The 14,920-nt window shown below is 42.2% G+C and overlaps 1 protein-coding gene across 2 annotated transcripts in view; it reads left to right on the top strand.

Annotated features, from left to right (window-relative positions):
* Positions 1-14,920, top strand: part of MAPKBP1 (mitogen-activated protein kinase binding protein 1) — a 101,929-nt gene that overhangs the window by 73,693 nt on the left and 13,316 nt on the right. For both annotated transcript variants that reach the window (XM_065635125.1, XM_065635124.1), the window contains exons 20-26: positions 2,808-2,933; positions 9,083-9,231; positions 9,930-9,979; positions 10,500-10,736; positions 11,757-11,926; positions 13,533-13,678; positions 14,162-14,332. In XM_065635125.1, coding sequence (XP_065491197.1) covers positions 2,808-2,933; positions 9,083-9,231; positions 9,930-9,979; positions 10,500-10,736; positions 11,757-11,926; positions 13,533-13,678; positions 14,162-14,332 — 1,049 coding nt within the window. The remainder of the gene's footprint in view (positions 1-2,807; positions 2,934-9,082; positions 9,232-9,929; positions 9,980-10,499; positions 10,737-11,756; positions 11,927-13,532; positions 13,679-14,161; positions 14,333-14,920) is intronic.

The following is a 14,920-nucleotide window of genomic DNA, read 5'->3' as shown; positions in this document are numbered from 1 at the left end:
ATGGAACATACAATATATCACCTTAAATTGTATCCATTGGTTATTTCTGTCTTTCAGTAAAAAGTAAATAATTTGGTTTTCCTCTTTCTTTACCTTTCGTGTGTATAAATAGATTAAGGGAAGCATTGCAGAAAAGGAGTCCTTTTGTTGTTGATTTCTGGGAAATTCCAGAAACATGAATGGTTTTAGGACCCCTTGTGATTTATTACAATGTTCTCTTGTTGACCATTTCCATAAGCAAAAGGGTCATTTTCTTCACTACATGAAGAGGGAGGTGGATGAGAAGTGAGGAAGGGATTCATGAAGAACTTTGCTGTAGGGAGAGGAGAAAGCGTGTTTTTCAAAGGAGAACGGAAAATCATCTGCTCACACACAGCAGCATGTGCAAAGAATAAAACAGAATATAAAGAGAAATGGAGATGGAAAAGGGCATGAGGGCTGGGAGAAAACTACTGCAAGGAAAAAAAGCAGCAAAAGGGGTAGATGGGAGCATGCCTCTGTAGAGCTTTGTGTTGAATGTTAACGTATTTACAGATTCATACTGTTTGCTGCTTACCTCTAGGTTTGATAGCTGTGGGGGTGGGATAAATGAACAAACCAGATTTGCTTTCTGAATTTTGTTTCCTGCTTTTCAGTGTTTTCTCAGCAGCAGCTTGTGGTTGCTGTTACATTTGAGAGAGCTGCTGCTTGAAGGGAAGCAGCTGGCTGCCCCGAGTTGCCATAGTCCCCAGATGTGGTGCCTCACCACTTTCCTGGCTGAAAAGCTGGGGCAGGAGAGTGACAGTGTGTTCACCGTTGATGGGAAGTGTCTGTGTGTGACTTCAGTAGCTGGGAGTGACGCTCCTGGGCTTTGTCACAAAGGGAGCAGTGTTGGGGGCAAGAAGGGAATTTATAGTTTTTCATTAAAATCTCCACAGGCTGCAAAGTGAGGGTTCTGTTTTCTTTTCCTGTGGCATGGAAATAAGACCTTATAAAATGTCTTCTCATGAGAAGAAAAAAAATGGAGAAGATGCAGGTATTCAGGATTCTTGTGCTTTTGGCATTTGTCTCAGGTCCAGGAGACCAAAGTTCACGGCCTTTGTTCAAAATGGCAGACCAAAAGAGTTTTCACACACTGGCAAGGAAGACTGGTGTCATGATTTAACCCAAGCTAACAATACAAGCATGATAGCTGCTCGCTTGCCCCCTCCCCCCCCAGTAGGAGAGAAAATCAAAAGGGAAGGGAGAAACTTGGATTGTGATAAACACAGTTTAATAAAATAACAAAATACTAATACACTACTAGTGAATGTATATATAAAACAGAAATAAAAGATACTCCAGGCAATTCCCCACAAACTCCATCTACGCTAAGCAGCCAGCCCCAGGAAGCGATACCCCAGTCCTGAACAGCCGATCCAAAGAGAGAAAAGAGAGGAAAAAGGCAGAAAAGCCCAGAGGCCTTTGCAAAATGGAAACAGGCTGGGCTAAACGTCCCAACTGAAATGCCCCAAAGCAAGCAAGAGCAAGAAATGACTGAGAGAAAGAAAGGAGGAGAGACTCAGAAGGTCCTGACTCTCCTTAAATAATTAGCATGAGGCTAATGGGATGGAATACTCTCATTGATCAGTCTGGTTGTCAGTCAAGCTCTGCCCCATCCTTGCCCCCGCTTCCTCGATGCTTCACATCTGTGGGCAGAGCGCTCAGAATGTCCTTGGCTCTCAGACTAGAGCAATTAAAAACATTAACTCTGTGCTGGGGTGTTATCTCTTGCTCTCAAACTAACTCCAAATAATGAGCATGCTAGCTATGAAAAAGAAAGGTTTCTAACTTCGTGAAGAAAATTAATCCATTTTCAGTCAAACCAGCACAATGGGAAAGCTCCTCATTTAAAACTCTGTGGTGAATTGGTGTACCCGTGAGTATGGTGGCACTGACGAGTCTTGAAAAACTCTGTTAAATCCTCTTTGGATTCCAATGTAGTATGCAGGATTTTATAAATGATAGTAAAAGCACCACCTGTGTTTCTACATCACTGTAGGCACACACAGCTAGACAGGAAAGATGGATGAGATGAAAATAATTAGTTAGCACTGAGGTTAAATTTCAAAGAAAGTCCTGGTTGTTTTACTTTCTAGTAGCTGAAGACGAGATAAAATATTCTCTAATGTCATGAGGAAGTTTGGTGGGGGTTTTTTTTCCCAATTAATTTTTTAGCCAGATTTCTGAAGAAAATGAGACCAATGAGATCACAGTTTGCTTCCCTCTTAAATGTTTTTGAATCCATTGACCAAATTGAATCAAATTCCTTAGAAGGCTTCTGGAGGAAGTCCAAGTAAAATATTAGGAGCACTCTGACTGCAAAAACTACTACCACATAAACTTAACCATTATTACACCTGGAAGACTCCATGGGATGGTGGGTGTTAGGAAGGCCTTGCTGGTAGGAGTCATTGCAATCAGAGGCTGCAGCTGAGCCGCTATTAGAGAATGCGAAGAACATCTGTAGGCTCCATTTATCCTGCTGACCATGGAGGGACTTATGGCATGTCCTTCAGCAAATGGTCAAATAGTCAAAGGTATAGGATCAGAGATGAGTCCGTGCAAATACCTCTGCAGTCACTCTCACCCACAGACGGACTTTGCCAGGCAGGTTTTACCTTTTTGTTGTGGAGCTTGTGATGGGATTGAGTTTCTGTGAAACTGTTTCTGTGCGTGTCTCTCCCTGCCACAGATGGAAGTGATTTTGTTTGCCTCTGCCCTTGGAATTGATACTATAAATAAACTGAACTGAAACTTGACCCCAGCCTCACCTTTCCCTGTTTCAGCTGTATCTTCATCTGGCGTCTGAGCTCAGAGATGACCATCAACATGCGGCAGCGACTGTCTGACATGAAGCAGAGAGGGAAGCAGGCAGAGAAATCTCCTCTGCACAAGACATCTGGACTCATGAGGTGAGCTGAGTAGGCTGAGAAGAGGTAGCTGGCTTTGTAGGGTTTAATGTGGAAACTGTGGCACTGGGATTTGACTGTAAGGTTTCTGCTGTCTTCACTGGTAGTGCCTTCCAAAAGTTCTCTTACTGTTCTGTTGGGTTTGCCATGGGTTTTGTGCCCATCTTCTTTGGATGTAGAAGCCTGACTGTGATCTTCCACATTGATGTACTTAGTGTTGCTTCACTGATTGCAATGTGTATGCAATGTCCCTCATGTCTTAATTTAGTTTAATGATGTGGTCAGAAACTTTAATGAGCAGCTTACCTAGCAATACTGAGGCTGGTACACAGCATCCCACCAGGGAAGCCTTGCTGCTTCATGAGTAAAGTTCTCTGGACCTAGGCTGGCTGCAATTTAAAGGCTGTTTTCTGCAGTGTCAGTACCAACGTATGCCTGTGAGCTGTATGAGTTTGCCATGTTGATCATAATCCTGAAAGAGTCCTTACAGTTGTGCTGTTCCTTTGTTAGCTATTTTCTAGAGGCTTTGATAAAGGTCACCTAAAAATAATTATAATATAAAAATAATTTCCATGGGAAAAGTTCTTGGCAGCTAAATCATATTATTATTTTTTGCTTGGTAAACAATGTCTCTAAAAACAAACTACCACAGCCTACAAACTGAATAGGTCTAAATTTGTCTGGTGACCTTTCTTTAAAAAGTGGTGCTTAAACACAGACCCTGTTTTTAAACAGAACAAGAGTGACAGGGGATTATGGATTACTAGTGTAATGTATTTGGTTTCTCTGCAGTCTGATTTGACTGCAAGCAATGCAGGAGAGTGCCCTGACTGAGCTGATATGGGATCAAAGCAGGGGAAAAAAAGGATAAACACAGATTTTTTTTTTTTGATGCTATGTCCCACAGTTTTCCTCTTCTTCATGACTATGTATTGAGTTCTGGATGTAAAAGTGCCAACGTGTTGGAGGACTTACCATGCTGGTTGTTAGAGTATCACAGGGACCTTCTCACTCCCTTTAGGAGCAAGTAATATTGAAACAAGTCTGTCTGCTTAGTTTAATTTGGGAAAATCTTGATCTGCTTATTCTTGAAACGAGTCTTGTCTGGTAAGTGCTTTTGGTAACGATGATGGGAGAACTCAGGAAGTCTTTTTTCTAGCCAAAATTCTGGAGTTGTCAAGTAATGTGCTTTTTATAGCAGACTCTCCGTTATTCCAGCAGCTGCAGCCTTACCCTACCGAGGCTCAGCCTGTGACAGATAATCCCAGTCCTCTTCCGCATGAGGTGATACTTGTTTCCGTCACAGACGCTTGCTGAAGGGCGGTGTTAGTGCCGTGCCAAGCCCAGCACTTTATTAAACTTGTTTGGTAACCTCTTTGCAAGCCTGGAATCTACTTGTTTGGTCAGTTTTGAAAGCTTGTTTTCAGTTTTGGTCGACCGCTGTGGTCACTGGAGATCAGCAAAGACATAACTCCAGAGCATTTTGGATTGGGACTGAAAATGGAGCAAGAGCCTATTGGACCAGCATTACTGAGGTGGGAGAAGAAAAACTAATGAACTTGAGTAAGATTGGTTTTCTAGATGCCCTGTACCTTTTCTGGTTGTGTTTGCAAAGTCTGTCTGTGTTGGTTGCAGTGGAGACTGGGCTTGCACCCTGTGGTGTAAAACTGTTGTCTCAAAAGGACTCACGGTAGTATAAGAAAGGTCCTCGCCTGATGATATGTTGTTTGTTCTACGATATTTTCTCTAGAATGGTATTGCTAGAATGTTGTGTGGGTAGTAATGCGTTCTCCTAGTTTCACAGTATGAATGTATGATGAGATGAATAATCTAAGTAATATTGGGAAAACAAAACTGAATTGAGGAGGCAATGGGGAGATGAAGATTTTCAGTTCGGGATGGTGCTGTCTCTAAACAGTTGTGACTAGCAGAGCAGGGATTGGCCTGGGTGAATAACATCTGCTGTGTAAAAATGCCATTCTTGGTCAAACCAGTGCTCCATGAAGCTCAGTTTTCTGCCTGTGACAGTGGCAATGCAAGATGCTATTTGGTGAGACACTGTGTGAGCCTTGCTATATGGCCTCTGCAGTCTGTTTACCTCATGCTCAATTGTTGTATTGGGTATGTTAGGAGGTACACCTCTGCCTAGTCCCTTGAGTATTTGGTCATGGACCCTTTGTTCACTGAATTTGTATAAATCATTTTGAACTTTGTAATATTGTCTGCCTCTGCAGCCTCCTGTGGTGACAAGTTCCAGGAGTTCACTGCTCTCTGTGCAAAGGAGGACTTTTCTGGTCCCTATTAAACAACACTCTTGCTAGTTTTATTGAAAACTCCCTGTTTGAGATTGTTGTTAGTTTGGTGTGTTGTAGTTCTGCATCCAGCTACCTATAGTCCCCATGGTTTTGTAAATCTCTATAATAACCTTTCTCCGTCCAGCCTTCTCTCCAAACTGGAGTCCCAGCATTTTCAGACCCTCCAAAAACTTCTAGAGAGATTAAAGTTTCTCCTCTGAAGGATTTCTTTGACTCGCCTTTATGGGACATTAGGTTGTTTTGGAACTGACCTGATCTATATGACCCACAGTTCTCCATAGTGCACCTGAGAGCCTTTTGGTTCTGCCTCTGGTTGCAGTAATCACAGATCATAACATGAGGAGCTTTGATTGTTTGGGATAATAGAACTTGTACGCAGTTGATATTTCTGGTACATTTTAGTTTTGAGGCATTTATATTTGCAGAGAAGGAACCATGTAAAGGCCTTTTAATAGTTTTGATTTTGATCCAAGTATGCATTTATTGTTTAGAAAAGCTTGTCTCAAATTTTGGAAGGGAAGTTTTAAATTAATTTTACTGTGGAATGTTTGCAGGGCTTATAATCATGTTTTAGCTGAGCATTTATATTTTTTAATTTTAAAAGTATCTTTTTCTGTAAGTTTCATTGAAGCTCTAGTATAAATAGCAGGAGATAGAAATGTTATCCAAATTAAATTGTCTAAAACTAATATATGTATGCTGAAGAAGGACTGTGTGCCTTCAGATATATTTGGAAAGGATAACTTCTTATCAAATTCTCAGTGAAGCTTTGGTCTGGTCCAGGAAAGCTGTGCAGTTGCCAGGGCTCGGAATGGGGGCAGGCTTTTGATGCCAGGTCAGAAGTGATCCCTGAATCTGTGCTGAACTACTGCAATTATAACACCAGGGAAACTCTGAAGTCAGCAGCACTGTGATCTTTCTGTGATGAAAAGCAGGGTAACTTTCTTTTTAAAACCCTTAGGCATTTGGGGTGGTGGGGGGAGGCAATCTGTTAGTGATCCCTACCACATAGGATGTTACAGTTTCATAAATAAGCCCCTGAGGATTTAAGTAGCACAAGATCAGAGTGGGAATGCTGACAACATACCTCTTTAAATGGATAGTTGTCATCCTTGTCTGTTTTGTTTTAAGAAAAGAAAGAAGGGCTGAACTAAGGACATGCAGAAGAATACGGAGTACCTAATATCAGACGTCTTAAAACTAGAACGCCATAAAGACATGTGGCACTTTTTTTGAAGTCTATATATGTGTCCTGAAGGTTTTCTAACTGAAGGTCCTTCCCTGCCATTGGTCCTGTACTGGCAGACCCTTCGGAAACTGGAAGCTGACGTGCAACAAACTCTCCCCACCCCTACAGAGCAAGACCCAGGTGTGGGGCATGTTCCTCAGCAAAGGAAGAATATGAGAAAGGACAATTAAAATCTTTGCTCTGAGTCACTCGTATCATGAGAGCTGGGCATGTCTGTACATGCTATTCTGGAATAGCTACTCTGAAACATTCATTCTGGTATAATGCTGCTTTGTTGAGGTTTGGCTGTATGTACTCTTAGCAGGAATTCAGCAAAACCGAGAAGTCGTGTTCCTTCGATTTCAGAATGCTCTTGTGTGGTGCTTATTCGGAAGCAGCTCCCATGCTTGAAACCTCACCCTGCATTGCTCTGACTTCCATCTAAGCATGAACAAGAACTGAGGAAGAGTGTTGGAGAGATGTGAGCAACAGAGGGGCTTGGAATAAAATCCAAAGTGCAGAGGCAGGCAGGAAAAGGAGAAAGTAGTAAAGCCTGAATTGAGGGATTGACTTGGGCAAGCACAACAGCTAAAACACTCAAGACATTGTGAACCGAGGTTTCATTTTCAGGAGTATCTCAGTTTCAAGTCAGTGGGCCTAAGATCCTTTTGAAAACCCTGTTCAATTATCTCCCATCAGGTCAGAGGACTGAGTTTGAAAAGTGTATTTGAGTTATAAAAAGGAGGATGTGGAAGCGGGGCATGGATTTTTACTGGGATAATGCAAGATAACCTTACATTTGTATCAGACACATGTGACTTCATAAGTTTTTTGGCACTTCCTGTGAGATACGAAAAAACGTCCATCCAACTTCCAAAATATGTTTTGCATTCCTTTATTCAGCTCCTTGGAGGATATTGGAACATACTCTTTTTTTCCTCACTAATTTTGTCAGTCACCATCTGACGGCTAGAAGCCATCTTTCTATTTGCAACATAAACCACACTGACAGCAAACCTCTCTTCTCCATTTACATCTATGACAGTACATGCAGGAGTTTAGTAAACACTTAACCTTGCCTTATCACCTCATCATGGTGAGGTATTCGACTGGTTAGATGTTAAAATGTCTAATAATCCAACCCTTCTTCCTTAACAAACTCCTCAAACAACCATAATGAATACAAGCAAAAAGGATGCTATCAAAGTTACTGGTACAAAGTTAATATGGCCTACCATAAATGAATGTAATATACCTCATAGGATGAAACATGGCATAACATCAAGCATACTGTGGTGCTTGAACTTTGTTGGGATTCCCCTGCTTAGGCACAAGAACCTGAGAGTGACAAGATGGGCAGTAGAAAAGAGGAAGAGACTGACAAACTCAAATGTCAAAAGTAGATGAGCCAACATGAAACTCTTTCACTGGAGGACTCTGCAGACTACAGCCAGTTTCACTCTTCTTTTTGCCAGAACACCTCCAAATTCATCTGAAACAGTTGGGTAGTTATTGCTCAGCCACCCCTGATAAAATGGAAATTAATGTTCTACCAATATATGGGAAGAGAAAATATTAAGGTACCTTAACTACTTAGCATGTTTGAATACTGCCTGCTATCTGTCAGCTGCAGGAGAAGTTGGTCCCTGGCCAGGCTGTATTTGATGCATGAGCTATTTTTATTTCATGAATAATGCTTGGCACTTAGCACACACCAGTGATATCCTATAAATGTCACTAATGATGAGTTTGGCACTCTAGCTCAAGGCCATGGTGTGGGCACTACTCAAATGTGTTTGTTAGGGATTCTTCATTTGTTCAATTATTGTCCAAAGGAAGTTAATTCATTTGGTTCTATTGACTGAAGGGGTGAGGGAGTAAGAAGGGGAAGAGGAGAAGAAAGAGAGAAGACAGAGTTTGGTGTTAGTAAGTGTCCTTGATTGGCATTGGGGAATTATATGCTGGGAGTGCCTCTAAGGTCTGTATGAGAACACCTGTCTGATCTACTTTGATTAAAGATCTGCCCCAAATAGGTTTTACATTTTTCCTTGTGGCTGAAGGCTAAAAAAGGCAGCACAGTGCTCTGGTGAGTGGGCTGTGCCTGCAGGTTCCGTGTGGTGCAATCCTTGATGTGTACCTGTCTCTTATGTGATAATTTGCCATGTACCCAATTGCTGTCAAACAGGCAGTATCTCTATGACATTTTTGATGTGTAAAACAGTTCCAGAGAGGAAATGCTTAAAGGGAAAAATATTTGCCTTTCAAATACACTGTACAATCTTGACCATATGAATTGGCAGAGTCTGAAATGGAAGGCCAAGTTTCATTCTACTTGACTTTCTCAGACTCATTTACTTCTATTCTGATTTCTGTCGTCCTTCCACACATCTGAGACAATTGCTGTGGGACGCTCTGCACACCTCTGTGCAGGATTGAACTTGACCTCTTTCTCAGAGATGGGTTTTGCTAGAGCGAGGGCTGTTTAGGAGAGTTGGGGCACATGCTGAGTGTGAATGGAGATAAGGTGGAGAACTGCCTGGTGTAGGGATTGAAATGGTGGGCAGTTCTTGAGATAGACCATAATACTCCTTCCAATTCCTGCCTTTCAGGCATGAGTCTATCTCTGCCCTGTCCTCTGCGCCTGCACTCTCATCAGACAGCGACAAGGATGGTGAAGATGAAGGGAATGATGAAGATGAGTTACGTGGGCTGCAGTCTTTCCATATTCAGTCCGCCTGCAACACTGAGAGAGACTCAGGTATAAATGGGAGAGGGCCATGGGCAGAGGTGGAGAAAAACGGCAATAAATGTGAAGTGGGGAGAAGATGAGAGTTGCTGGCTTAGGGATGACAAGATACAGGCAGAAAGACCAAGACAGAAACAGATGGATCAACACCAATGGCTAATGTGGAGTTGCCCATTCTGGTGTCTGAAGAGGGGTACACTTCAGAGTTCTGTGATTAGAAATTCAGTTGTTAAATTGTCAAGTTTCTTGCTAGTTCCAACTGGCCAAACAAATTTTGAATTAGTGTCCTGAACTTAGGTCTACAAGCTGTTAATAGTCCACAGAAGCCAAAAGAGATCTCATGGAGGATTCTAGAGATGTCTGGTAAAACTTAGAGATTACCATTACTAATTTGAGATATTTTTACCACAGATGCTACAGCGTATTGGAGCAGGGTCTTTTCCCATGCCTTTGGTGGGCCACTGCACTGTGACAAATGTTCCGCAATGGGTCTGCTGAGTCAGTGAAAATCTTATTTAAAGCAGTACATCTCCATTAACGTTTCAATACAGTGATTTGGTGGTCTGTTGGAAAGCATGTGTTGGCAGTGGTCTGCTGGTTCAAGAGATGTAGGAATGCTGCCTTTGAGGAAAGATGTGGTAAGAGGTCTTTAAGAAGCTGGACTGCCGGCCAAGGATGTCAACTAGGTATATATCTTTTTCCCTTTCCAGATCCAGACCTTACGCTCTCAAGAAGCCTTTCCCACTGGGAAATGAGGAGGGTGAGTTGCTAAATCTTCAAACTGTATTTCTTGTCATAGGGAAACTTGAAAAGATGTTCCCGTGGAGATTATAACTTTGTTCTCACTGGTGGGAAAGGTGCAGCTGTGGTGGGAAACCATTGAGAAGCCTCTCTGAAGAACCATTTGGAGATGGCAAAATACAGCCTAGTAAAGAGACAGTTTCGCTTGGAATTTTTACATCAGTATCTTTCCATTTGATGTTATGCTTCTGCTCCTTCATTTCTGTCCTGAATGTCACATAGTGCTGAAACTGATTATATACTTGGATCTGAGCGAGGCCTTTAAATGTCCACTTATACAAGAAGCAGCAACAAAAGTATCAACTTTACTTGACATCTTTGTGATTAAGGGAGGAATTTTAATCTGTCTCACTGACAGCTTTAGGGCTTTTATGGAGATGGATATAATTGTGGTTTTCTATGGGTCTTTTATTTTCTCTCCTGTTTTTCTATCAGCAGAACTCAGTCTCTAAGACTGTCTTTCTTTCAATTTTCTTCAGGCCAAAGAGATAGCAGCGATCCAGCACTCGGAAGCACCAATGAGCAAGATGCCCCGGCAACGTGGGCGCTGGTCCCAGCCAACCAGCAACATAGAGATGACTGTAAAATCCATGCTTGACTTGCGTCAGTTGGAGTCTTTCTCTGTTTCCCGTTCTCCAAGTCGAGACTCGCTGTCTCAGAACAGCAATGGGGATGACAGAGAAGAACAGGCAGATCTTCCTGTGCACATCAACAAAGTAAGGGCATTCCTACTCTAGGAGGTGAATCTTTTCTGAGTGTATCTGCCCTGCCTCTATTTATTATTATGTATGTTTGTTACTACCTGATGCCATTCTTTACTTCTTTAGAGGTGACTTTAAATGCCTTCTGAGAAACCTGTTTAGGTAACTTGTTTTAGCTAGTACCCCCATGATGTGTGACTCTGGCTTTTCTGCCATCTTGTAGCAGAGCTCATATGGGATCAAGGTTTCATTCCAATGACAGAGGAAGGCCTCATGTTTTCTTTTAGCTCTTTGATTATTTATGGCAAAAACAAGCTGAGAAGCTGATCTTGGAATTACAGATGTGTACTTGATTACCTGTTAGCTCACTCTGCAGGGGTGCAGTTTCTTGACTTCAGTAGTCACTGAAATGTGGCTCATGTGACACCCTCAGTTGTGGGCTATGCTAGATTGTTGAGTTCTCTTTAAAACATATTCAAGATCTCAGTATTGATGGGTCACAGCAAGTAATGCATGTTTATGCCTCAAGGCTAATGACGGTTTTCCAGTAGCAGTCTGTCCTGCTGTCTAACTTCATTAGAGTTTTTCCTACCTTTATAACAGTGTGACTGAAGACAGGATTGGGCTCACTGTATGCAGTGTTTTTCAGCTGTGACCCACAGATTTCTATGAACTATGTCTGATCAGTCTGTAAAAGGTAATGGAAGAACCTGCTGCCATGTGGCTTACACTTTTGATGTGTGGGCAAAGGGGGATGGGGAATCTAGTACTTTACCAGAGAATTTTATAAGATTACAGATAGGAGACAAGGTAGGAAACTGTAGCAGTAGTCTGTCAAATCTAGTAGATAAGGAACAGGAAAGACATAGGAGTGCTGTGTTTTCTGATCTCAGATTTTGGATTGTGTTCCCTGCTGCAATGCGTACTTTATAGCTCTGCACAGCACATGCTGACTTAAAGTAAAACACTGGTAATATCTGATATTCTCCCTCTCTCTTTTTAATTTTAATTTTTTATTTATTTTTAAAAAAACAGATTGGCAGCTCGGTACCTCCCCAAGATAACCAGTCTTGTGTGCGACCTCAAGTGATTCGGCTTGTGTCTTGCGAAGAGGGGATTTTTTCTCAGGAACTGGAACCTTCTGAGAGTGAGGAGTGTGTAATCTACCCTGAGCAAGATGAAATCCATCCCACAGACCCTAGCAGGTTAAAAATATGCTCTCTGCTGTGCACGGCTTAGATGTTTCTGTTTTAGTTTGCTTGCAGCTTGTATGGTAGCTCATCTGAGTTGACTTACTGCCTGATTGATGGCAGGCATGCTTATTTGAGAGTTTTATGCCACCCTGATGCTAAAGGAATCTGAAACTAAGAAGGCACCATTAAAATAATCTTTCCTTGGAGAAAACTGCACATTAGCAGCCTCCTCCAGGGTTTTTTGTTGAATAAACAACTTCAGAGCAGCCTTTTTGCTTTCTCCCTTATCTGGATTGAAAGAAATGAAGGAAAACTTGGAAGCTGGAAAACCACCCAACAGTGATGTATATGTAGCAGTGAAATGTCTGCCCAGGAGAAATGACAGGACACTATTATTTATGACAACTTCAAACCTAATTTGGCAAGAATTTAACAAAAGTAGTATATGATGACCCTGTTGTGGGAAATAGAATGGCTTGCATTACATAGCTGGAATTGAAAAGGACACTGTAGACAGTGGAGATGTTTTCTCTTCCTCTGCTGTTTCATCTTGTTTGGTTTTACCTCACTTAATTTTCTGTTTCGTTCTGTGCTTCTTTTTTTTCCTTCCCTGAATTTTATTCTTCCCTTCCCCTCTTAACCTGATGTTAATAGCTGCTTAATTTCCCCTGTCTGCTCCTGCTCTGTTACAAAGAGTGGGCTGATAGCTTTAGACAGGCTTTTATGCAAGAGCACATGCCAAGATTTTGCAGTTGAAGCTGCTAGGTTTCTCCCAGTTTCTCTTTATTTACATATTTATTATAATAACATTTGGACAGAGCAGACCCATGTGCTGCTGTGTCATATAAGAAAGGGAGGCCCTCTGGTGTGAATACAGACTGGACATATCTCAAAGTATGCAGTTTGCAAGCTGCCAGAGGTGATTGCTGTTCAGTTCCATTGAATGACTTTTGCATCCTGCCTTGAATTGGAGTACAGCTGAAACCAAAGAATTTCATAAAGTGGAAAACTGAAGTCCTCAGGCATCAGCCAAAAGAACAGTATTGATGTCGTTTGACAAAATAAGACTCATGAAATCACGACAGAAATTGGGAACTCTGTCCCACAATATCGTATTTTTGTATGATGTTGTTCAGTAAATTAGTCTTGCTCAAACCCAGAATCTTCTCTACTTTGCAACACAGAAGTTGCCCAAAGAAGCAGGTCATAAACATGGAAAAAATACTATATTAGGACTCAAATCTATGGCAAACCGGAGGTCCTGTTTTGCAGGTATAGGCCTGGTTTTAGTCCCTTTTCATTATGTAGATCTCTGCATTTGTTCCTCACCTGGCAATCAAGGTAGGGCTGTGCTGGGGCCTGGTGATCATGGGAAACTGACGGTGCCCAGAAGGTCAGACAGTCCCCTTGAGACTTCACTGTCCAAGCTTAATGAAATGCAAAACATATACTGTATAATGATGAGAGAAATCAACTTATTTTTCTCTTTAAAGCCTTACTTTTGTAATCAAAGGTGTTACTAACACAGGTAAGGCCTTATTAAAGTTATAACGTGCTGCTTTACGTGTAAACCAAATATATCTTCTCTAGTGCTGTATCTTTCCTGTCTCTCTTGTAGTGAGTTCCAGGTAAAAGCGTTGCCCCACGGGAAGCTCAGTAGAGGTTATCACAGTAATGGATGTCCAGATAAACACAGTCCTGACAGTGCCTGCTCTGTAGATTACAGCAGCAGTCGTCTGTCCAGCCCAGACCATCCAAATGAAGGTAAGATGCAAAGATGTTATAAATATATGTGGTGTGGAACATGGCAGAAAACTTGCCAGGGTTGTTCTGTGCCATGTGTATCAGTTGCTGTCCTGATCTCTGTCCTCTTCGTGAGCTGAGCTGAAGTTGCACTATTAGTCTTGCTGGTATTGCTGAAAAGATTCAGGCACGTTTGAACAGGCACTTCAGCGGAGCCACTGTAGGAGCAGGAGCTGGTTTAAGTGCATTTTCGTTGTGCACCTTTTGGCATTCTTGTACCTTGCTATGTGAGGAGGCAGGTTTACGACCGATTATCCCATAGGCTGTGCTGTTTGTGGGATATGTTTGATTAGAGAATTATACTTAATGTTGACTGACTTCTGCTTTAACATTCTAGGTTCAATTTAGTATATTTGGTGAGTATCTTTTTTTAACCTGAGTAATGTTACTGTGATTACGCTATTACAGCATTGGGGTTTTGGGGGTTTTTTTGCCTTTTCACAGATTCTGAAAGCACCGAGCCTCTAAGTGTGGATGGCATCTCAGACTTGGAGGGAGAGGAGGGAGAGGAGGACATGGGTACTAGCATGCCAGAGGGAGAAATCCCCCAGATACCTGATCAAGAGAAGTTCCTCAAACAACATTTTGGGACCCTGGGCAGCACTGATGGAAAAGGTACAGCTGTCTGCTCGCTGAGGGGTGTTGTGAGGTCGCTCCAGATTGCCCTGTATAAATCAAACCAGGCTGCTAGGCTTTCGTGGGAGTCTGTGTACGAGGGGGCAAAAATGGGGAACCAATGTAGAGAGGCCTAAAGAGCAGTGACATCTGTGAACTCCATCAGTCTGTGTGCATGAGAGTGGGGTCTGTGTCAGTTTGGGTGAAGTATTGGCCCTGGAATCCTGAAGAGCTGTCTCTTGTTCCCGGATTAATGTTTTTCCTGTTGTACATGAAGACATTGACTGTGTGTTCTCTGCCACCACCCTCCCCCATAGGGGACAGGTAGTGGCCTCTAGTGGTATATTAAGGCATAACAAATGTCACAAAAGAAAAGGCTGAAATGCTGGCTGGAGGGAGAGAATAAGAGGAGACATCAGAGTGGCAAGGGAGCTGGTTAGTTTCTATCGACTGTGTCCAGAACAAAGCGTATCTTTCTAGAATTGATAATGGTTGCAGGCAGCAATATCTATGTGAGTTGTCCGGGTTTTGTTTGTTTGTTTGTTTCTTTGATTGGTTTGTTTTCTGCTTGATGCCAGTGTCTCACAG

This window comes from Caloenas nicobarica, chromosome 5, assembly GCF_036013445.1.
Source record: "Caloenas nicobarica isolate bCalNic1 chromosome 5, bCalNic1.hap1, whole genome shotgun sequence".
NCBI classification, from domain to species: Eukaryota; Metazoa; Chordata; class Aves; order Columbiformes; family Columbidae; genus Caloenas; species Caloenas nicobarica.
Note: the sequence above shows the minus strand (reverse complement) of the source record. Positions and strands in the feature narration are given on the sequence as shown.